We start from the raw sequence: 23,124 nt of genomic DNA on the forward strand, positions 1-23,124 counted from the left end.
AGTCTCATCAAGGACACTCAACGCATATTATGAAGTATTAATACTTCGTGAATAAGCAGAAATACAAATGCAGGCTCTCAGCAGATTAGCTACAAGCATGAACTGTCTCACCAGACCCCACTTTCACAAACTGCCTATAAAGACAACTGGATAGTCTACCTGGGCTTCTGCAGCCTAACCGTGCAGTACGAAATCTGATCTACCATCATTCTACACTCAGTATGGATTAGGTTCCACAAGCTAAGTTAACATTAACCCCTGGAAACTTTCAGTGGAACCAGTGTCCAGGGCTCCTTTTTAAAAGTGTATTGTATCCTAATGCACCTGTAATAAGGTGACTGGGATATCCCTAATGTTTGTGGCTGAGTACCTGTCCTCCAAACTCTAAATCAGGCGTTAAATTGGCTTGTGGTTGTGTTCAGGATGGTATACTGCAAATTAAATTATAATAGTTACACTTCAATTTTCTTTAAAAGAAGAAGTTGGTTCAAAAGGGGGTTAAAAACGCTCTACAAAACTACCTTCAGTATTTCGCAAAATTTTTCTTCTGCTAGAATCAAATTTATCTTACATGCGAGCAACAGCTTTTCTTGCCAATTTGCGCTGCAATCTGCGGTTTTCGTCCGTGTCACGAAGAACATGATCTTCAGCCGCCCATCGATCCCAGCTGTAGATGATAAAACGTCTGTTGTGAAACTGAGGCAAATCCTTCCACTTAGGATTCACTGACAGTCTAGCATGCACTTTAAAAAACTAAAATGTCAAGCATTGGTACTATCTTGAGTTGAAATACCCTTGGAGACCATTTCTTAAACATCTCAATTATTGGTTTCAATGGAGCAAAAACACACTGTTGCATCAGTAAGACTATAAAATTGTTCAGTATGCAGTAAACTGCAATTGCGTTGTTCGACATGGTTAAACTGCCATGCTATATTTTTTTTAAATATCAGCTGGTTGTGATGGAGCAAGGACTCGTAGAAAAGAGACTTGCTCGGAAGCAATCCTATCATTTAACTCATAACCTTGTATTAACTATTTATTGTGTAAATTAATATGCATCACACTTAACATAAAAGACAGAGAAGCTTGCCTACGTGTCTTACTAACAAGTAACTCGAGTGTAAATCTAAAATGGCCACTAACGGGGGAAACAGTATTGCGCATGCTGTGAGAAAGTGCCATCTTTCTTGCATGGTATGCCCCTACTTTTTGCTGAATTGCTGAATGTACTTTGACTGAGTGTGCCCTGGACTCCTACCAATCAGGTGCCCAGGGCCTATGTTCCTTCCATAAAAACAAACCCAACCCAAATTGGCAAACCCGGGCCACATGTCAGCCCCTGGTAAATGGTACCCTAGGTACCCAGGGCCTTGTGACCAGGGAAGGCCTCTAAGGGCTGCAGCACTCCTCGTGCCACCCTTAGAGGCCCTGTACCCTCACACACACACACTGCCTTTGTAGGCTGAGTGTTTGGGTGCAAGACAAAAACAAAGACGACATGACACACATCCCTGTGTGCCATGCCCATCACCTACACTGCCATGGCATACATCAGTCACCCCTCTAGCTGGGTGCCTTATGCCAATGGTGTGGGCACAGGAGCAGGAGCCCTGTGCCCCTACAGTGCCCAGGTCCATTCCTGAGCACTGTATGTGCAGTGCTGCCATTTAAGAGTACATGGTGCTGAGAGCTCGTCAAACACGAGCTCCACATCACCATAATGGCAACACTAGAGACTGAGAAGTTTGGTATCAAACTTCTCAGCACATTAAACCCACACTGATACCAGTGTGGGATTTAATGTACCCAGCATCCCAGAGGGCATCTTAGAGGTGCCCCCTTAAACCTAACCTACAACCCACGTCTGCTCTGAGGCTGCCTAGGCTGCCACCCAGCAGACATGTTGCTGGACCCCTGGGTAGGAGAGCCCCTGCTCTCCTGGGCCTGCAACAATGCACATCCTGGGCGAGGTGCTAAATCTCCTCCCCCAGGATGGGCAGGGAGAAGCTTCAAAGGCATTCCGCCTCTGTGAGCTTCCCCAAGCCCCTGCAACCCCCCACTCTGGCAGGAAGCTTTGACCGGAAACCCCAAATAAGGACAAGGGATGTGCCAGCCTGCCAACCCCATCCCTCAGGTGGGGGAGGCGAGGTGAAGCACATCTCCGGGCTATCGCCATCTTGAAGATGGGGAGCCCTACCCTATCAGGACTAGGCTACTGCCCCCTCCCACAGGAGAGAGGCAGGATAGGGGGTGTACCCACCCCAGGACAGGGACCCATTGGTCCCTGCCCTTCACCTACCTGTAACGCCCCTAAATCTAGTATTTAGGAGCACCCGAACCTTCCTTCCCCAGATTCCAGATTCAAAAACTACAAAGATGAGCAAGAAGAAAGAAGACCTGCCCTGCAGCTGCTAGTAAGAGGAAGACACCAACTGCTTTGGCCCCAGCCCTACCGGCCTGTCGACCCTCGAACCTGCTCCTGCTCCAACCCGGCATCTCTTGTGGCCAGCAACCTCACCAACCCTGGAGGACCTGGCTACCTTTTGGCTCTAAGCCCCTGGAACTCCCATGAGTAGAGGCTCTACTCAAAACCTATCTCTAATCCCTGGCAGCAGCCCGGAACCGCGAACCCAGCACACTTTGCACCAGCCAAGCCTGGCCAGTGCCGGAGTGAACAAAGACCACGAGGATGACCCCATGGCGAGTGTGACCCTGAGTCCGGCACCCAAGGATCTCCCTCGACACTCCTGAAGAAGCCTGCAGCCTCAGAACAAGGTGCCCCCCCTACCGCGATCAACAGAGGGTAAGATTTCCAGACACCAAAAGGCACCCCTGCACGCGGCGCCCCGCGACCCCTGTGCCCAATCCCGGGGTACCTACCTATCCTCCAACTACCCAACTTACCTCTCGAAGTGGTGATGGCACCTGAAGAGTCCTCGTCCCCGAGCTTGCAGTCTTTTTCTAAACCGGAGATTTCCCATTGAAATCAATTGAGCGCCCGAAGGCTCAAAAGCACTCTGCACCCAGCCGCCCGAGTGGCCCTGGCAGTGAAAACTCTACACCTACCTACTTCCCCACTTGCCCTGAGTAAGTGACCAGGAGCCCAGCTCCCACAGCCGCGTGGCTTGCCAGTCAGCAGCCACCCACCAAGGTCCCCCTATCCCTCTTAGGATAACATTGGGCCTAACTATCTCTGCACCCGGCTGCCCTAGAGCCCTTGAGGGTGAACCAACTGTACCTACCTGACCCTGGGGGACCCCTGAGTCTATGCCCAGAACCTCAACTCTGCCAGTCGAGTACTTACCCTTAAACCGCTAACTCTATTTTCCTCATAGGGTAACATTGACTGGCTTTTTCCTGAAATTTCTTCTAAGTGTGGACTTTTCAAATCTTAAAATATTCACCAAAAATCAGCAGAGTAACGAAAACGAAATTACTCACCTGCTCTTAGGTGAGCTCCCAGTGCTGGATTATGGTGCCCAGCACTGACTCTAAAAAATACTTACAACTGTACTTACCCTTAACCCAATTTTCTTCCATAGGAAACCATTGACTGTTTTTCTGTGAAATTTCTTCTAAGTGTCGATTTCTGCAATCTTTAAATATTCTTCAAAAATCGTATAATATCTGAAAACGTAATTACTTACCTGTTTTGGATAAAGGTCCCAGTACTGAGTCTAGGCACCCAGTACTGGATTACAAAAGTAACGAGAACATACTGTACCTGCAATTTGAATTTTCTTCCATAGGGAATCATTGACTGTTTTCTTTGAAATATTTTTTAAGTGTCAACTTTTAAAATAGCTAAATATTGTTTAAAAATCATTACAGTAATTAAGTCGACTTTCATCACTTGATTCGGAGTACTGACCCAGGACTGAATCTAGGATCCAGTCCTGGAATTCCAAAAGTAATCTAAAAAGTAATCTGTTGCAAATAACTTGAATTTACCATTGAGCTCAATGCATTGTTGTGTTTAAAATAGAGTTGCCTACTGCAACCACTTTTAACTGTTTATAAAAGTCAATTGCATATTGCAAAAGTATTTATATGAAACATCTCATTCTGAGAAAGTATATTTTAAATCCAAGTGTTGGTTCTAAAATAAAACAAGCATATATTTTTTATATATAAACCATTGGCCTAGAGTTCAGTTATTGAGTGTGTGAGACCATTTGCTACTGAGTGTGTACAACAAATGCTTTACACTGTCCTCTGATACTGCCTTACTGCTTGACCAAGCTACCACTTTAGAGAGTAAGGTTATATCTAACTTTAACCTCTGTCAAACCCTGGGGGACTGTGGACTCTGTACACCCTGCACCTATTAAGGAACAGTATATACAGAGCCACTTTCTCACACATACGTCAACTGCATCTACGCAGTATGACGAGCTTTCGGTTGGAGGGAATTTCTTGCGCCCATGCAGACGCTTTTAAAATGACAGATTGAAAGCGCACATGCTCTGCTGAAACTAAACCAAGCTGTTTTACTAATGATAATGCGGGGAAAACATTTATAAGTAAATGGGGTTAGAGTAGAGATAGGTGGTATACAGTGAAACCATTTTATTTGAAATTAATATTTGTTCTTTTGACTTTTCTATTAGTATACATTTGGGCCTCTTGTAAGAATCCGGAGTCTGTAACCCACCTGATCCCTGCACATGCGTGGTGTAAGTGAGCCAGAAAAAGTGATGTGACTCTTGAACACAGTCCAAGGACGAAAATGATACATACCCTGGGAACCAGTACTAAAGTCCTCTGAAAACGAATGGGAACATAAGAATTTTATACTTTTGTGTCTAATAAGATGTGAATACGGGTGGGAATAAAAAGTTATGAATAAAAATTAAGGGGTGGGATCTTTAAACAATGGACTGAAAGACTGAATTGAAAAATAAGAATGGTGTGATGATCATACCCCCTTGCCTGTCCAATCGGAGTTATTATTTTTACGATATTGCAACATTAATGGGTGGTACATGAATATTGTAGGGTATAATTGAGGTAGTCATAGTTAGTTAGTCAGATGGAGATTTGCTGAATGCTGCAGAGCTCGGGATGCTGTCAGAATGACGAGCGAATGCTAATGAAGAATCAATTGCAGAACCATCTACCTAAACTTAAATAATTTAGAAGAAGATCGCGGAAGAATCTTGAGGAGGAAGAGAGTGTCAGAGAGGGGTGCTCAGCAAGCGTCAGTGCTAGAGAGGTCATCTATCCTGTCCTGAAGCCTTTGTTGCCTGTTCTTTCCCGGGGGACACTTCCCAGCTCCTTGGCCAGGGGTTGGTTTTCACACCATTCTAGGTAACTATACTTTCGTGAATGTGCAGATGTGTTTTTCTCTCTTATCCTCTCCTTTCTGAGCATCGTCATTGTTGAGTATAATGATTGAATTGATTGATTAATTGAATCTTCCCTCTTGAGAGTGATGGAGACTGTGCTGTACTTTGAATGGTTCACATGAAATTAATTTAGATAAAGCGTTTAAAATTATTTTCCCGAGTCTGTGGTCATTTCATGACAAAGAGAAATAATTCATGTCATTTCACAATCAACTAGTTCAACTAATGGTCCATTGACCAGAGGAAATAACTTTTTGATCAGTGAAAGATTAGTTAGGAATGACAGGTAACTAATCTTGGGGTAAGAAACAACTCAAAACCTCAACTCCGGCGGTTTTTACTGGCCTGTGCATGCGTGTTTATGGGCCCAGGTGAGTATATGGTATTGGAGTATCTGTTGCTGGTTCACCGCTGAATCAGTTGTATGTCAGCTCAATAAGGCAGATGTGCTCAAATCTCCAGTACCCAGATCACACACTTAGGCACAGTATCATTTTACCAGTTCCATGAGAGAACATAAGCTCACAAATTAAAGGCTAATGTAATTCAGAAAACGCTGTAAGAGTTACACCATGGACATTCTGAAGACCTCTATAAACATAGTTCATCTTTAACAACATTATTTCATATCTAGTGTAAGGTATTTCTGACAACCTTAGTTGCCCTCATGTGAATCTAGAGGTCCACCACCCTTGTCCTGAAGAAAACTCATGTTAATTAGTGATTCCCTTGAAATTGACATGTATCCATTTGAACAAAACTATAGAACATCCAGCTTTTTGTGAAGACATTCCTTGCCTGAGGTTGGACAACTTTATGCACAGACAAGGTAACAAGTGTGAATGAAAGAAACCAGGAGGAGGAACAGAGTTTTGGGTGGAGAGATAAAAGATCACATGGGGGCAGAGTGAACAGTGAGGGGAATAGAAGGTGTGATTTGAGCAAGGGATTAACTCTTGGGCATAAGATTGTAAATCCGTGACAAACAAAGAGTGTTAAAGAGACAATATGACATGGCACATAAAGTTGCTCCTTGTAACATCGCTACAGGTAATTTTGTGAGAATTAGATGGGGCAGAACGATAAATAAAGGTTTGAGCAAATTTTCTGATCCCATCCAAGTGATTAAAACCAATAAGAGAAGTGTTATCATGCAAGATGGTAAATGTTGGATTATGAAGAGGCTGTCTAAGTGCACATGAAAGTGAAAGAATGTCTGAGGAATGTGAAAGTGGTATGGCACATGATTTCATGGATGTGTCCAGTGAAGTGAGCAGTAGGTTTTTCTGTTGAGGATAATTCACAGGATAATGAAGACTGTTCTAAACTATGTGAGAAAAGTATCGAGGAACCTATTGCAGGAGGACGCTCTGTTTTCTCTGAAAACCCAGCAGCAATTGATGAGGACTCCATAGCCGACCGGGTGAGAATTGCATCTAGGTCTAGAACTCCATCAAGGTAAATATTGTTTGAGGATTAAGTCTTCTTTGTTGTTAAGAAGGGAAACGTGTTATTTCTTAACGTGTTTTATCACTGCATTTATCCCTTATCCATTCTCCCCCTCCTCCGTTCCTTTCCCACCTTCTTTCCTGCATATCCTTAGAACTAGGACTCGTGCTTGGAACGTTCATGTTGAGCATTCGGGCATTGGTTGGTTTAACAGTTTTCATTATTATGTGTGTACGAGGCGTGAAGGTAGGTCATTAATAAAGCCTCTCATGCTCCCATACCTTGAGCCTTCATTATTCCTCACTCTGGATACAACAGTATCACAGTGAAAAAAGACAAAAAGGAACAAACTTCTTCTAAAGGAGTACCCTCTGGAGATGTGTCAAGACCACTAACTAGTGTATTGTAGATCTGTCTAGAGATCAGCAACAGTGTGGCAAGGAGGGGGAGGTTAACAATCTCCTAATTATCTTGTGCTGTGATCCCCCAGTTTTTGATGGACATGTATAAGGCAAAGTTTGAGCCACAGATCTTCTCCAGTCGAGTGAATCACTAGCCTTTGAGGAAATACTCTGTCTCCTGCCACTAAAATAACATCAACTGACTTCGATAGTTGATGTGGCACTGAGGACGGCTTTGACGGTGGTGCAGGTGATGATGTCATGGACCGTGCAGGCAGCCGTAGTAGACAATAGTTTCCTTGGAAGCAGCGCCAGAGTCTGGAAGCTCAGTCTGGTGGCATCAGGCTTGAAGTGCCAGAACTGCCAAATGCACTAGAACAGTGCCGCAACAGAGGAGTGGCCTAGAGGGTCCTGTGCTGTTCTAAGGTGTTCAAAAGGCCTCAACCTAGAAAGTGTCTGCAGAAAAAGCAATAAACTATGGCTGCCTCTTTTTGAGAACCAGAACCAGGCGAAGGTGAAAGAGGCTAGAATTGGGGAAATGTGCTACCAAGTCTCAGATCGGTCCTGGGAGTCAGACCATACCCTTAAGGACGAAGAGGTCTTCTCCATCCTATGCCCTTTTTAGTGGAGATAAGATTTCAGGGCATCCTTATGAGCTCGTAACTTAGAGACCATTGCTAGAGACACTTGGTCTAGTTGCTGTAGAACTTGTAGTTAAGGAACAGGGAAAAGCTCCAAACCTGCGTTGTAGAGGTGTAAAAAAAAAAAATGGAACTTACACCAGTGAGCCAGTCAACACAATATACAGCCAGATGTCATAACACCTTTGTGCACAACTGCAATTGTAAACACAGTGCCCCACCCCGAGACACTGGGCAGCTATTGTAGGGTAAACATTTCCCACATCCAGTCTGGAGCCTGGAGGACTTTCATGAGGAGAGGAATCTGCAGGAAGAAGCCTTTGTCAGAATATAATAGTCAACATTCTTTTCAAATTTTACAGAAGATATTACACTGCTCTCTTAATAAAAATAAAAATGGTTTCTTTATCAGAGGCATGAGACTATTAAAAGGATAACATACTCGCCAAAAGATTCAAAAGTAATTATCTCAAAAAGCTGTGCATTTATCGTTCAGAAAAGAACACAAAATAATTAAAAGAGCACAGAGTTTGAAAGCTTGCAAAATGAGTACCAAGAAAGCTCACCTTCTGTTCCAACCATTAAAATGAATCAGATACTCTGGATTCTTTCTGCCTTTTTCATCTTTTCCAACAATAACATCAACCACCTGAAAAAAGAAAGTGTGCTATTAACCAACACAGCAAATCTTTAAAATGCCTGCCCAAAAGTTTTGCTAAAATATATTTGTATTTTCAAAATGCATAACATTGCTTTAAAATATATTTCAAAATGGAATATCACAAAGGAAATCAGATCAAATGAGACAAAGACTTGCAGTATCTGAGAATCAATTTGGATATGTCAGTGCATCAAAACATATTAAAAATGGACTTTTAAATACAACTTTGGCCAAAAAGCAATCAGACAAATAAACACACTAAACAATTTATGGTGGCATTCCAACTGGAGGGTTCCGTTCTGTTGTCCTAGTTGAAAAAACAAAACAGGTTACAAGGTCCCAAAAACAATAATTGATAGAATTTTAAAATCTATGAAAGAAAAGAACAGGGCTTCATTCACAGTTACAATGAATACATTTCCTGTATACTATATGGGTCAGAAGGCCTAACATGAAGCAGGAGACAGCAGGCACACAGTAAAACTACAGAAGCATTTCTTACGGTCGACTCTCTTAGGCTCCCTGCAGAAGTGATAAGGTTAAATGTAAATTAATTGTAGGAGACACAAGATCAAAGTAGCCTAAGTTCAGTTAGCAGGCAGTAACACCAAAACAAAGGCACAGGTAGACGATAACTTTATGGTTAATTTTTGAAAAGTTTGAGTTTTGCGTTTTTTGCACATTTCACTCCTTAAATACAGGATTGCTTAGTTGTTTGCACTGACTACCGACTCTAAACAGTTTTTAACTTAGCCTTAGTGTTTAACCAGTTTTAACTTACCTTCAAGTGTTGGCTTAAAGTCTTTTAACCTTCGGTCCATGCCCTGGTCCACAAGGCTGCTTGTGCCGTATGAACGGAGGGCGGGACCCAGCCTCAGCACTCACTTCCGCTCACGGAAGTTGGCAGACCATCCTTTGCGGCTATCAGCCTATTTCAGGAGAATGCTGCAGCGGACGCGTGCGCCGCCGGCACGCCGAAGGCAAGCCCGTCTGCCCCCGTCCGGCACTATGGACAGAATCCCTGCCGGTTGGAGGTCCCAACTAAGTATCAAATAATCAGCGGATGAGTGACTTAATTTGTCGGCGCCTATCCTGAAGTCTTGTAGGCACAAAATTAATGTAGATACTAAGTTGCTGATATGTGGGAACTGTAACAAGGATTTTACACCGAGAAAACACACAAAGCAGCAGGTGCCAAAACTGCGTTTTCTCCTACTAAATTGTCGGTCGTTAACAAAACATAAATACGAAATCTCTGAAATACTAACGGGTAAAATGCCTGACACATTGTTTCTTACAGAAACATGGCTTAACAAGAGCTCTATCCCGGATATCTTGGATGGGCTCCCGGAAGGCTACGGAATAATGAGACAAGATCAGGTAGGACAAAGAGGAGGCAGAATCGCGAGTATCTATAAATTCTCAATGAAACGCTTCATAAACAAAGCTAATCTAGAGAAATGCGAAGCTCTCTTTTTCACACTTTCAGCAGCAGAAAATAACACCATAGCAGGCTTTTGATTTACTGTCCTCCTGGCCCAGCAACTCAATCTGTGGCGAGCCTGAGGTAGAAAGTGGTCGAACCAGCTCTACGTCACAACAATTTCTTCATCCTAGGTGATCTTAACATACATTTTGATGATATAGAGAACCTCGAAGCACAATCTTTATGTAAAGACCTTATGACTTTTGACCTAGTGCAAAAAGTGAATGCCCCAACGCACCAAGCGGGTCATATTCTAGACCCAATATTCACCAACTAAACAGAGATTGAAGTGGGGACATCATGGCCAGTCCCTTGGTCACACCACCACTTAGTCTCCTTCTCTATTCCCTCCCACAGACCCACGGCTGAGAGGCCTAAGCAGAAAATTACATATAGCAAATGGGTCAGAACCAACTCCAACACATTCACACAGGCACTGTTGAAAAATGATCTTAAACTTGATAAAGACATAAACATACCCAATAGACAAATCGAGTCATGGATAACGGACGCACAGGATGAGATAGCACTGTGGACCATAATGAATACTAAGAGGTCTAAAGCATCCGCACCATGGTTTACTGAATCATTGATAAAGGACAAAAAAGAGTGCAAACAGTTGGAGCGAAAGTGGTGGAAAAACTATTGTATCAAGATAAAGGAGGAATATAAAATAGAACTATAAAAATACCACATGCTTATTAAGAAAACACAATGTGATTTCCATACTGAGAAGATTGAAAGGGCCAGTAATTCTTCAAAAGAATTGTTCTACATACTGAAATCCCGCCAGTCAATGAAAAACCCAACTAACCCAATAACCCCCTCAGAGAAGTCCTGCAATAAGTGGCCGATTTCTTTACAGAAAAAGTGACAAAAATATATGGCGCCTTCCCAGCGGAAGCACGTCAGGGCAGGGACCCAGATTGCAGGCCAGACACAGCATTCAAGGGAGAAACCCTGGATGAATTCAACATGCCCGAGTTAGAAGAGCTGAAGAACATAGCTAGAGGAATTAAATCCGGATCCCCACTAGACCCAGCCCGCCCAGGGATCCTAATGCAGGAAGGAAACACCACTATGCCGTTTATCTCTTAGCTAATTGCACACTACTTTCAACAGGGAGAAGTTTCCCTTACATGGAAGCAAGCAATAGTACGCCTACTAAAGAAAAAGCCATCAATAGATCACTCTGTGTTAAGAAATCTACGCCCCATCTTGTTACTACCCTTCTTTGCAAAAATGGCAGCGAAAGTAACAATTAAGCAGCTAACTAATCATATCAACAAGAATGACCTATTTCACCCCTCACAATCGGGTTTCAGAGCTGTGCACTCAACGGAGGCGGCGCTGCTCTTGGCCACCGAACCACTGAGACTATATGCGGATGAAAGACAGACGGTTGCACTGATCCTTTTGGATCTAAGTGCGGCTTTTGATGCCGTCTCCCACGTTCTCCTTCTACAAAGATTAGGGGCATGCTGCGTGAGGGGCTCAGCTCTGCGCTGGATGACATCTTTCCTCTCTTTACGGTGTTTCCAAGTCACACATACATCCAAGAGTATTCCACTGTCCCACAGGGATCAATCCTGAGCCCCACATTATTCAATTTATATGTGGGACCACTTGCAGAGCTTGTGGAAGGTCATAACGTGACCATTGTGTCATGTGCTGACGACACTCAGCTAATTGTCACATTGTCTCAAAACCCGGAACAAACAGCCCACCAATTCTCCCAATGTCTGGAGGCGGTAGCAGCGTGGATGTAAAACCATTGCTTGAAGCTCAATGGGAACAAAACAGAGGTGTTAATCGGGGAAAGGCACCATCCATTTGGACATCTGCTTGGTGGCCCGAGACGCTAGGTCAACTACCAACTCCGAATGCAGAAGTAAAAAACCTCGGAGTGTGGTTCGACTCCAAACTGACTTTTGACAACCAAACCTGGAAAGTGACGGGGAAATACTTCGGGCCCTTAAAGTCCTGAGAAAAATCCTTTACCTATTACTTATCAATGCAAGGAAAACAATAGTACATGCCTTGGTCACCTCCCAGATGGATTACGGCAATGTTCTATATCTGGGTGCATCCAAAAAAGGGCTGACAAAACTCCAATCAATACAAAAAGCGGCAGCCCGCCTAGTGCTGAACTTCCCAAAAAGAATATCCACATCGAAAGCTCTGGCAAGCCTGCACTGGCTACCTGTGGAGAAAAGAATCATGTTTAAGGCAATGTGCTACTGTCACCGAATCCTCTCAAAAAAAGGTCCACGGTATCTCCAATCACTGATAACATCCTATTCAGCAAGCCAGAACCTTAGATACAAAGGCAGGGCATTGGTAACTGTGCCGAGAATACAGAAAGTGAGGATGGGTGCACGCTCCTTTAGATATCATGCAGCCAAAATCTGAAACACACTGCCTGCAGACATAAGAGCAGAACCATGTGAAACCACCTTTCGCAAAAATCTACAGATATGGCTATTCTTACTATCTAACCAGAGCAGATCCACTAGGACTACTGTCACATGCCTCTAGGTTTTGCGTAGACTCTCTACGCTGCCTCCCTGAGAGTCTGCTTCTAGCGCGGGGACACACCGGTGGTGTAACCAAGTGCTTTACAAATTAATAAATATAAATATAAATATTCAGTGGTTGAGGGGAATGTCAAAAGAAAATAGTATGTCAGGTAGCGTTGCTAATAGGGTTGCAACGGCTACTGTACCTTTGTTTGCTCTTGTGGTTAATCACTTTTAGTAGCTACAGATAAGGCTTTTAATGTACTTATTCACCTAAGCTCTGTATTTAAGAAGCAACTGGTATATATTTAGCAGCAGTAACATTTCTACAAGAAATGCATTGGAGAGAAACAGTACAGATGTATGGACAATGTCAGTTTGGTTGCATACAACACAATTGAGAGAGAATAAAAGTTAGTTAATTGAAAGTAGATGGGGAAAATATGTGCAGACTAATATGTATTATACATTAAGCAACATGCTATAGAAGTTAAGGTATCATCAAGTGTGCACGTGGTATTACTGTATGTCGCACATGCCGATGAGAGTGAGGTTGTTAATGAATCTAGTATTCAAGGAAGAAGAGGTAGACTATTAAGGCAAATCTTAAATGATGGGAGGAAGATGGTAACCTATAAGTCAGAGAGAGCACTAGTAGTTGCCAAATCTACTGCAGTTAAATTAAAACATTAAAATGAAAAGAATATAGATGATGCATTTTATTAAAACATTACTGGATTAATATCAATTGCAAAAACCTCACTGTGCTGTAGAGTAGAGTGAGCAAATAGTGTGCCTGATCAACTACTGGAAAAAAGCAATTGTGAGACACATAAAAATGGAAACAGCCATCAAAACCTTTGCAAAAGACAATCCACAGGTCTATTCCTAGGTGCCAATTAATAGGTATGAATGTGTAATCCATCAAAGACCCACCAGATGAGCTAGATGGCTGAGCTAAGAACTGCTCTCTGCAGCATCATGAAACTGCTTTTCCAGACAGAATGCAGCACAGAATGGCAAATGGAAAATCATGTGAACCGGCCGTCACTAAGCCACTACCACTGCCCTATTGTCGCTGGAAATAATACAGGAGATGTTTTTGTGTTAGGCAGGTGATTTACAGTCTCAAAACCTATGCACTCCCACTGCCCACACCCAGTCAGCTGTCATTCTGGCTTGGAAGCGTTGGCACGGCCTGTTTCATTGAGCACACTACAATTACAGTGACTCGTCAAGTGAAACATGCTGCACATGCTGGCAGTTTGCTACCAACCTGTCATGAGGCCTCTTCAAGGAGTGGGGCCTAAGAAAATGTGCCCCATCTCCCCTCCCCAGTAGGTGAACATGCCATACGAAGCAGGGCATGTTCATACGAGACCTATATTCCAGTGTATGACGCCTGACCCCTGAGGTGCGATATTCAAGCATCGAAACTTGTTGATAGAAAACAGAAGTAGGATTTGCTGCTCTGCTCTCCCAATTTTTTTTTTATCTTATGGTAGAGGAAAATTGTTTTTAAAAAAATGTTTAGCTCACCCACACATAATTTTAATATAGGCTTGACAGTTTAACAAAGGAAGAACTTAAATGTTGACATAAGTAACATAACTTCACGAAACTAGGAAACTCATAAGTAGGATGTTGTGCACAACCAGTGTACAGTAATACTCTTGAATGCTTCCTAGTGCAGGATACTGAACCCTCTGATGAAGCGTAACATACTAGGTAGGCGAGCGTAAGCGCTCATCATACTTTATAGGAGCATGAACATATGGTAATTGCATATGTGGTTTGGCTATGTCTTCCAGGAGTTTTGTACTTTTTGTATGATTTCCATAAACTGATAAGTCTGCTGGAGCTTGGTGTACCTACCTGCGGTCTTGCTGGGAGTGTCCTGGCCTTGTTGCTCCTGGGCTGCTGACGCTGTGGGTCTCCCCTGTCGGCGCTTGGTTCCATCGCGCCCGCGACAGGGGGAGACTACAGCTCCCGGGTTGCTTTGCGGTCAGCTTCCGGTTCCTTTGGCGCCCGGAGGCGCTTAAAAGTCGGAGACTCCCTCGGTGGAGCGGGGGAGTCTGCTGGAGCTTGGTGTACCTACCTGCGGTCTTGCTGGGAGTGTCCTGGCCTTGTTGCTCCTGGGCTGCTGACGCTGTGGGTCTCCCCTGTCGGCGCTTGGTTCCATCGCGCCCGCGACAGGGGGAGACTACAGCTCCCGGGTTGCTTTGCGGTCAGCTTCCGGTTCCGGTTCCTTTGGCGCCCGGAGGCGCTTAAAAGTCGGAGACTCCCTCGGTGGAGCGGGGGAGTCTGCTGGAGCTTGGTGTACCTACCTGCGGTCTTGCTGGGAGTGTCCTGGCCTTGTTGCTCCTGGGCTGCTGACGCTGTGGGTCTCCCCTGTCGGCGCTTGGTTCCATCGCGCCCGCGACAGGGGGAGACTACAGCTCCCGGGTTGCTTTGCGGTCAGCTTCCGGTTCCGGTTCCTTTGGCGCCCGGAGGCGCTTAAAAGTCGGAGACTCCCTCGGTGGAGCGGGGGAGTCTGCTGGAGCTTGGTGTACCTACCTGCGGTCTTGCTGGGAGTGTCCTGGCCTTGTTGCTCCTGGGCTGCTGACGCTGTGGGTCTCCCCTGTCGGCGCTTGGTTCCATCGCGCCCGCGACAGGGGGAGACTACAGCTCCCGGGTTGCTTTGCGGTCAGCTTCCGGTTCCGGTTCCTTTGGCGCCCGGAGGCGCTTATAAGTCGGAGACTCCCTCCGCGTCGCGGGACGCGCGCGGGCGGCGCCGGGCTAAGCCCGGGCAAAGGGCGGACCCTCTGTGGCCCTCAGAGGACCGAGTAAGGCCGGGCCGGGCCCTGTTATTTGCCTTGTGTACTCTACACTCAGGACACACAGTAAGACTCAGTGTTCCCAGTTGTTTATGTCCTGCCCAAGGCTGTAATTCATATTGCTATTGTCTGTGTGACCTTAACTTGATTGAAACTGTAAAGCTTGCTAATGTCTAAAGTGAGGCCTGGTAAACAAGTCCCACATACTGAAGTAAGGACAATGGATAATTATCTCGTTAAGGTTGTCAGTAAGATTAACAAAGATAGGAGACTATCTTTAACAAGGTCTAGCCCAGATTCTTCACCTACTAGGGCATGTACTCAGTCTACATCTTTGCCTAATCGTTGTTTGTTAATGGATACTGATACAGAAATAAATAAGGAGAGAATAGAGGCCGAACAGGATATTGTCCATGACCCCATATTAAGTCCAAGTGCGACATCCCCTCTAAGACCTACACCACCCCAGTCTCCATTACGTAGAAGGGTACGTGCATGTAGGAAGGCACCGGTTAGAAGAGTAATAACCCGGAAGCCTAAAAAGGCAAGCACATCCCCTGCTAGTGGAGAAGATGCCCCTGAGGTATTAAATAATGTCGAGGGAAACATTCTGCTCCCTTCCCAGATTATTCTCTTGACAAACTTACTGGAGTCTAAACTACAGGCATTGATTTCCCCACTGGTAGAAAAGCTAGACAGCGTGACCCAAAAAGTTGCTAGTTTGGAAGGTGTTTTAAATTCCTATATCAACCAGTTTCAAAATGGGTCAACACCACAACCTCGTCTATTGGGGGAGATGGGATCTAGTATAGGGGGCCCAGGGGGTCCAGAGGCACATCACTTAGAAGGGCCAAAGGTATATGATAATGACATCGGGGCGAATGTAAAGGCGCCTTCAGCCACTAATTTATTGACTACCGAACCTACGTGTATGCCATCATGGGGTAGTGCAAATGCACAGGCATCAGTACAAACACAATATGCCCAAAATACCAATAACATGCAGAATATAGCAGGTGGGACCGAATTAGGTGGGAGCAAAAGACCAAGGTGGAGTGAATGTGTAAACCTCCCTCCGGAATGCGTGCCATATACGCTTGTTTTAACTAATGCTCCGGAGATTGATAGTTGTCTGTCTGACTCAAGGCAAGAAACTTATGTTGCCCTAAAACACAAAACGCTGGCCTGGTTGAACAGGAATTGTGGTTTTCCGTGTGCCCTTGCAGAAGACATATTATTCACCCGTCGAGTTAGCTGGATTGGCAGCGGTAGGAAGAATACACGAGGGGACTGTATTATCATAAACTTCAAATATCCCCAACATGTGGCAACAGTCCTCCTCAGGGCTGCTGTTCTGCCAACCGTGGAAAACTCGGTACGTGTCAGACCTCTGGGTTTCTTTTATAATCATTTGGACAATCCTCAACACTATTTGTCTGTACAGCAGAGGTATCCTGGTTTTGGGAGGGGGCCAGTTGGTTCTGTGGCTAATATGAATAGATCTTCCACTCAAAACAGGGGGGTCATGCAGGTTCAGCAGTTTCCAAACAGCCAGCTGGGTAATACTTTATCCCTCCATAATCGTTTTTCTGCTTTATCATCTCTGGAGGAAAACGACTGACTGTCTGAAACACCAGTGAAGTCGGTACAGCCAACAGTTTCTTCCCTTAAAATTGCCACCTGGAACATCGCCGGCTTAAAAAACAAAAGTGGGATTGATGATTGGATAACCTCCTTAAAATCTTTTGACATCATTGCCCTCCAAGAGACTTGGGATATATCGAACAATTTTGCCTTGGAGGGCTATTCCCATTTTTTTGTTCCAGCAACGTGTAGTGTGGCAGGGAGGGCTAAGGGGGGTTTGTTGAGTCTATTCAAACTAGATTTGAAAGGGACCCTATCACAGTGTATGTCGGGCTCTGAAAATTGCTTGGTTGTTGAATTATTAACCATTGAAAAGGTCAGGATCTTATTTGTAAATTTTTATAATACACACGCTAAGGAGTGTACTAGCCAAAACCTGGAAGTTTTGGATAAATTCTTGTCAGTCTACAGTGCTAATGTAAATTCCTTCGAATTATTACTATTAGGGGACTTTAATATACACCCGTGTACCCTCCCCTGTATTAGCCAAGAGGATGAAGGCCCCCCTCTTTCCTCACTGGTTCACCTAGAACACACCAGGTCTGGGGAGCTTTTGGAAATCTTTTTGGCTAGATGGAACCTATATGAATCCGGGTGTGGGAAGGGAATATATAGAGCCCCTACTTTTAAGGCTAAGGATACAGCCACTATAATTGATTATATTTTTGTTTCATCCTTTTTTTTGCATAATGTGTTAAATTATTATACAGAGGTCTCAGTTTTTAGTGACCACAATCCCGTTGTACTAGCAGTAATGCAAACGGATTTAATTTCACTTAATAGTGTAACAACTAGAGGGGGTGTAAATTTGAAGGCTAAAGACCAGAATCGACGGCTGAAATGGTCCAAAATTGTGCCGGACATTTTTTTACGAGATGTGTTGGCCAAAGTAGAAGAAGAAGTCAAAATATGCTTAGAGAGTAGTACACAACCTACAGATACCCTAATGGCTTTTGAAAACATCTGTAAGGAATTGAACCAGGGTCTTCAGAACAAATCAAGTCAGAAACCCGCGATGGGAAAAAGATGGTTTGACAAGGAATGCACGAAAGCACATGGAGTCCTATTAAAGGCTCTTAAAGCGACCCCTACGATTCGTGCTGATATAACCAGTGCAAGGGCTGCGTATAAAAAAACCATCTTAGAAAGAAAGAGGGTCTTGAAAGAAAATGCGCTGACTCAACTCCTTGAACCAGAAACGCTAAAAAATAGCAGCTTATTCTGGAAAATAATAAATCAGCCATTTCTCTGTGATGATTCTAATAGCCCCTTGGAGGCAAATATCCCAGATGAAGACTGGATCAAATATTTTAGCCAGATATATTCAGCAACAATGAGTGTGGCTGTAAATGATGGGATCCAGGAAACTGATGTAGGGGCACCCTCTATTGGCGACACTGTTGTCACCTTTGATGTTGTAGATGTGGAAAGGGCGATAGAACTAACTCAAAAAAATAAAGCCCCAGGACCCGATGGGGTGCCTGGGGATGTCTATAAAAGTGAGCCGAAATTTTGGGCAAAAATTTTATGTAATGTTTTTAATGCTCTCTCGAATGCAAGAATCCCAGAATCCTGGAAAAAATCCATCATTATTCCTGTTTTTAAAAAGGGTAATAGACAAGATCCCTCTTGTTACAGACCTATTTCCCTGATTGATACATCAGTGAAAATATTGGGACGGGTTATTTTAACAAAATTGAATGAGTGGCTTACGGAGAAAGGGATATTGTCAAATGCCCAGTATGGCTTTAGACCAAAAAGAAGCACAATAGACCAAGGGCTTAATTTGTATTTACTAGTGGAAAAATATACAAGGGCTAAAGAGGGTTCTATGTACCTGGCGTTCATGGACCTCTCGTCAGCGTTTGACCTGGTAAATCGCTCTAAACTATGGGAAATTTTGCTAGATATTGGTCTAGATAGGGCCCTTGTCAATCTACTAGCAGACCTACATACTGACTTAACAACCTCGATCAGAGTAACCTCTGAAGGGCGCTGTACAAGTCACTTTAAGTCGGACAGGGGCGTGCGGCAGGGGTGTATCCTGGCGCCGCTATTATTTACTATTTACATAAACGCCCTGGACTCTATTCTCAAAGATGCAACCTTAGACATCCCACGAGTAGGAGATCTTGGTATTCCAGTTCTCCTATATGCTGATGATGCTGTTTTGCTCTCACGCACTGGGGTGGGTTTACAAAGATTACTGGATGTATTTGAGAAATTTATGGGATCATTGGACTTAAAGATTAATGCCAAAAAGTCCCAAATCATGATAATGGGCAAGAATAAAAAGAGTAAGATCGCAAAGACATTTGTCTGTGGGAAGCAAGAGCTGAGTAAGGTAGCTACTTTTCCTTACCTGGGGATTACATTTGATGAAAGAGGTACTTGGGGCCCCCAGATAAAAAACAGAAATATTGCCCTAGCAAGATCATCTTCAGCCCTACAGGGTTTTGGTAAAAAACTAGGTGCTAGGCCAATAGCGTCGCTACTCAAAATCTATAAGGCAAAATGTCTTGCTGTTGCCACATATGGAAGTGCTATATGGGGCAATTGCAACTCTGATAGTATACAGACTACTGAAAATAAATTTTTGAGATCGATACTCTCTGTACCGCAGTCTTCTCCAACATATATTGTCCATACAGAACTGGGAATGGGCTACATTTCAGACCTGATTAGAGTAGCTCCGGTCGTGGCCTGGTTAAAAATATGGTTGAATCAAGAAATTCCCCTCAATCACATTATTTTAAAAGACTGTTTGCAGTTGGATAGAGCCACAAAAATACCGTGGCTAGTCTATATTAAAAATTGTTTTGTTAAATTGGGGAGAGCGGAACTTTTTTCAGCACCGGAAAAGATCACTTCGAAAGACATTGGTCTTATAAAGAGGATGATGGGCGAGTTATTAAGCTCAGAAAGAGAAAGAGTTGAACTGGAGAAACCCTTGGTTCGGGGTAGCATCATTTTGAGTACCCACATAGGTACCGAACCATATTTAACTATAGTAAATCTTCCTTTTCACCGGTTCCTTTTAACTCGTTTCAGGTTCAATTTGATTCACCTATTACTTGGTCACTTCCCATCCTGGTGTATCCCAGAAAACGCCAGTCCGTGTAAATGTGATAATTTCTCGATTCAGGACACCACACATTTCTTGATGTTTTGTGACTTTTACACTGCCCCAAGAAAGAAATACTTGCTTCCTATTTTAAGGGAGGCTGGGTTTATTCAAGTCAAGCCTGCTATCCTTTTTTTACAGCTTTTACAAACCCCCAGGATTATGTATCATGTAGCTAGTTTCCTGGTGGGGGCTATTAGGATTAAGAAAAGCAAGTCACCCAATAATTAGATAAATATCAACCCATAATGGTCTCATTAACACTGTCATCTGGATCTTGTTTCTTGGGGGATTCATGCATGTAAATGTAATTTTTAGATGAATGTAAATAGATGGTTTTATTTGACTGACCTCTTTTTAACATTTTTAATGATCGAATTGTCTAATGAAATAATGTGTTTTTTTATGAATGTGCATTGTATTGTTCCTATGTCTTTTTATGATATTTATTTATCGAAATAAAGTACTTTGACTGACTGACTGATAAACATCCAACAGTTATTTAGTGCCACTCACTCACTCTTTAGCTACCTGTATGGTACCTGTCCTCTATGTGTGAGTGAATTGGAATAGGTTTCTTCTGCCACCTGTCCTTAGCCTACTATTAGTGTAAGGGAAGGTTGTGCTGCTGCAGCCCAAGTTGTACCTTCATTGTGTTGGGAAGCTTTGTATAAAACTTTTCACTACATATACGAATACACGATTCACGTTGCCAATTCTTGTTTTAATGCATGATATGAGTGAAAGACTGAATTGTCACAAAATAAGAGAGCAGAGTTTTCTTTTGGTTTTACGCATGAAACAAGCAGTTTTTTCAATGGAATAGGCTACTTTGCAAAACTTAACATAGCTGAAAAGTGGCTCCAGGCCATTTATAATACTTCTACTCGAATCTGCCATTTTAGGCCAAAGCCCTCTGCAAGCTAGGGTTTTGAGCCCACAGTGAAATAGTTAAAAACTAAACTTGAAACTGCACAATGCAACATTCTGTTGGTTTAAAAATGGGATAAAATTGATGGTGGTATACTATGTCTAGTACCAAAGGACAGTTATGAAATGCAAAATAAAAATTAATTCCTGGCTTTCTGCCTTTCTTCTTGTAGGCTTAGAATTTGGTGAGATTTTAAAGAGTGTGCTTACACCGCCTCAGTGATGGCCCCTGAGTTCAACGAGAGCATCACATACTGCAAGGGTCATCAATGCTACTAAGGTAGCATCACCTGACGATAGCGCAAAGGGGGAGCAGAATTGTGTGTGATATTCCAGCAAAAACATGTAGAATGTCAAACATTTTACACTCCTACCCTTTGCCGATCGTCATTGAGTTTAAGTTTTTACTGAATGCTGTACATCAAACACACACATCAAGCTAGACACAACTGACATGCCTGTGCTGTAGCGGAACACTTAGCGTAATGGTAAACAGACTAGATTGTGTGACTGGGTGAATCTAGAACTGTGCAAGAATTTTGACAGCGCAATGCAGCACTGCAGATGTTCAAACAGTGCTGCGCTGAATGAATGTTAGTGTAACTGGGACTCAGACCTTAAACTCAACCGGACAACTACACTGTTCTCATGAACGAACACACATAGTGGTCTGCTGCACACAAAAGGTAATATTCTATAAGGCAATCAATTGTCTCTAGTTACGTGGGTTTCCCTCATTCCATTATACCGGACAAATGGAAATCTATGAGGCAGATTTACAATAAAGTGACGCATCTGTAGAGAAGCGTCACTTTCCCTGCGCCACCATGAATGTGCCGTATTTACAATACGGCACACCATGGCACAAGGATTGACAGATGCGTCAGAAATTCTGAGGCATCCGTTGGCGCAAAAGACACGCATTGCTGGAGTCGCGCGACACAACTCCAGCAATGCATGTTGAGGCCTATCCTCACTGTGCTGCGTCACTTCCTACGCCCGCTTCAAGCAGGCGTAAGGTTTTGATGCAGTGGCGTCCTAGAAGTAGCGCAGTGAAACTGGCTTTCCTGCGTGGAAACGCCCACCCTGCATAAATTATACCGGACGCAGGTATAATGCGACGCAGAGGTTTACAGGGTGACGCATCTCCCTAGATGTGTCACATTGTAAATGGGCAGCATCTGTACACCGGGTCACAAAAAGTGATGCAAAGGCGGTGCAAAACTGACGCAAGTGGCTTGTAAATCTGCCCCTATGTCTTTTTGTCACGAAATAATTCACGACGGTTTACAAATGTTTCTATGTCTAAACACTGACCCCCCCCACACACTCAATGTTTTTTTGTAAACAAGAGACAAGACTAGGATTTGAAGACAGAGAAGGGGCGAGCTGGGCACGCAGATAAAAAAAATAATAGGCAGAAAGAGATGCATTCTCTATATGTGTTAGGGGTGGGGGAGCAGTAGACAAACAGATTTTGGGACGTGAGCGCAATTAAAGATAAGTTAGGTACAGACAAATGTGGGGTGTCTAAGTAAACAAAGAATGATTGAAAAATCCCACAACTAAAAAGGAAGGTGTAGGTGGGACACAAACGGGTATGGGCAAGGGGCATTTTCAGCACACACTCTTGACTCGGGTATCTACACACCGCACCTTAGCATCGTACAGCACTTTGGCCTTCGTGGGATCCGGTTCGAAGCAGAGCACTTTCTCCCCTGTCTGAAATTTATATTTCATTCCCCGGGCGTTCATTTGTTCCTCATGGCGGGAGAGGCAGGGCAAGAGGGGTTCGGATGAGGAGACTGCAAACTGTGCAGGACAGAGGTAAAGGTACCCTAGGAGATGCCACCGCCGGCAGCGAGCAGCACACCAAGCTTAGACAGAGAAAAGGGACAACTACGATGAACGTCATCCGAGTGGCCATGTTAAAATGTGAATTTTAGTGAACAGGCAAATGGATTCTTAATCGGTATACTATAAAATGCAGCTTGCAGTTACTGCTTAATGAATCCTAACACAGTTATTATAATTTTTACAAAGTAAATGGCCCAAAAGATTAATTGCTGAATTTTAAAACTACATCTATAGTGAATTATATA

At 43.6% G+C, this 23,124-nt stretch overlaps 1 protein-coding gene across 2 annotated transcripts in view; it reads right to left on the reverse strand.

Annotated features, from left to right (window-relative positions):
- MSL3 (MSL complex subunit 3) overlaps positions 1-22,909 on the reverse strand; it is a 197,423-nt gene extending 174,514 nt beyond the window's left edge. For both annotated transcript variants that reach the window (XM_085622581.1, XM_085622580.1), the window contains exons 1-3: positions 22,679-22,909; positions 8,409-8,491; positions 572-667 (exon numbers count right to left, since the gene is read on the reverse strand). In XM_085622581.1, coding sequence (XP_085478707.1) covers positions 572-667; positions 8,409-8,491; positions 22,679-22,777 — 278 coding nt within the window. In that variant the 5' untranslated portion in view covers positions 22,778-22,909. The remainder of the gene's footprint in view (positions 1-571; positions 668-8,408; positions 8,492-22,678) is intronic.
- Between the last annotated feature and the right edge of the window lie 215 nt (positions 22,910-23,124).

The sequence above is a fragment of the Triturus cristatus genome, chromosome 8 (genome assembly GCF_964204655.1).
Source record: "Triturus cristatus chromosome 8, aTriCri1.1, whole genome shotgun sequence".
NCBI lineage: Eukaryota > Metazoa > Chordata > Amphibia > Caudata > Salamandridae > Triturus > Triturus cristatus.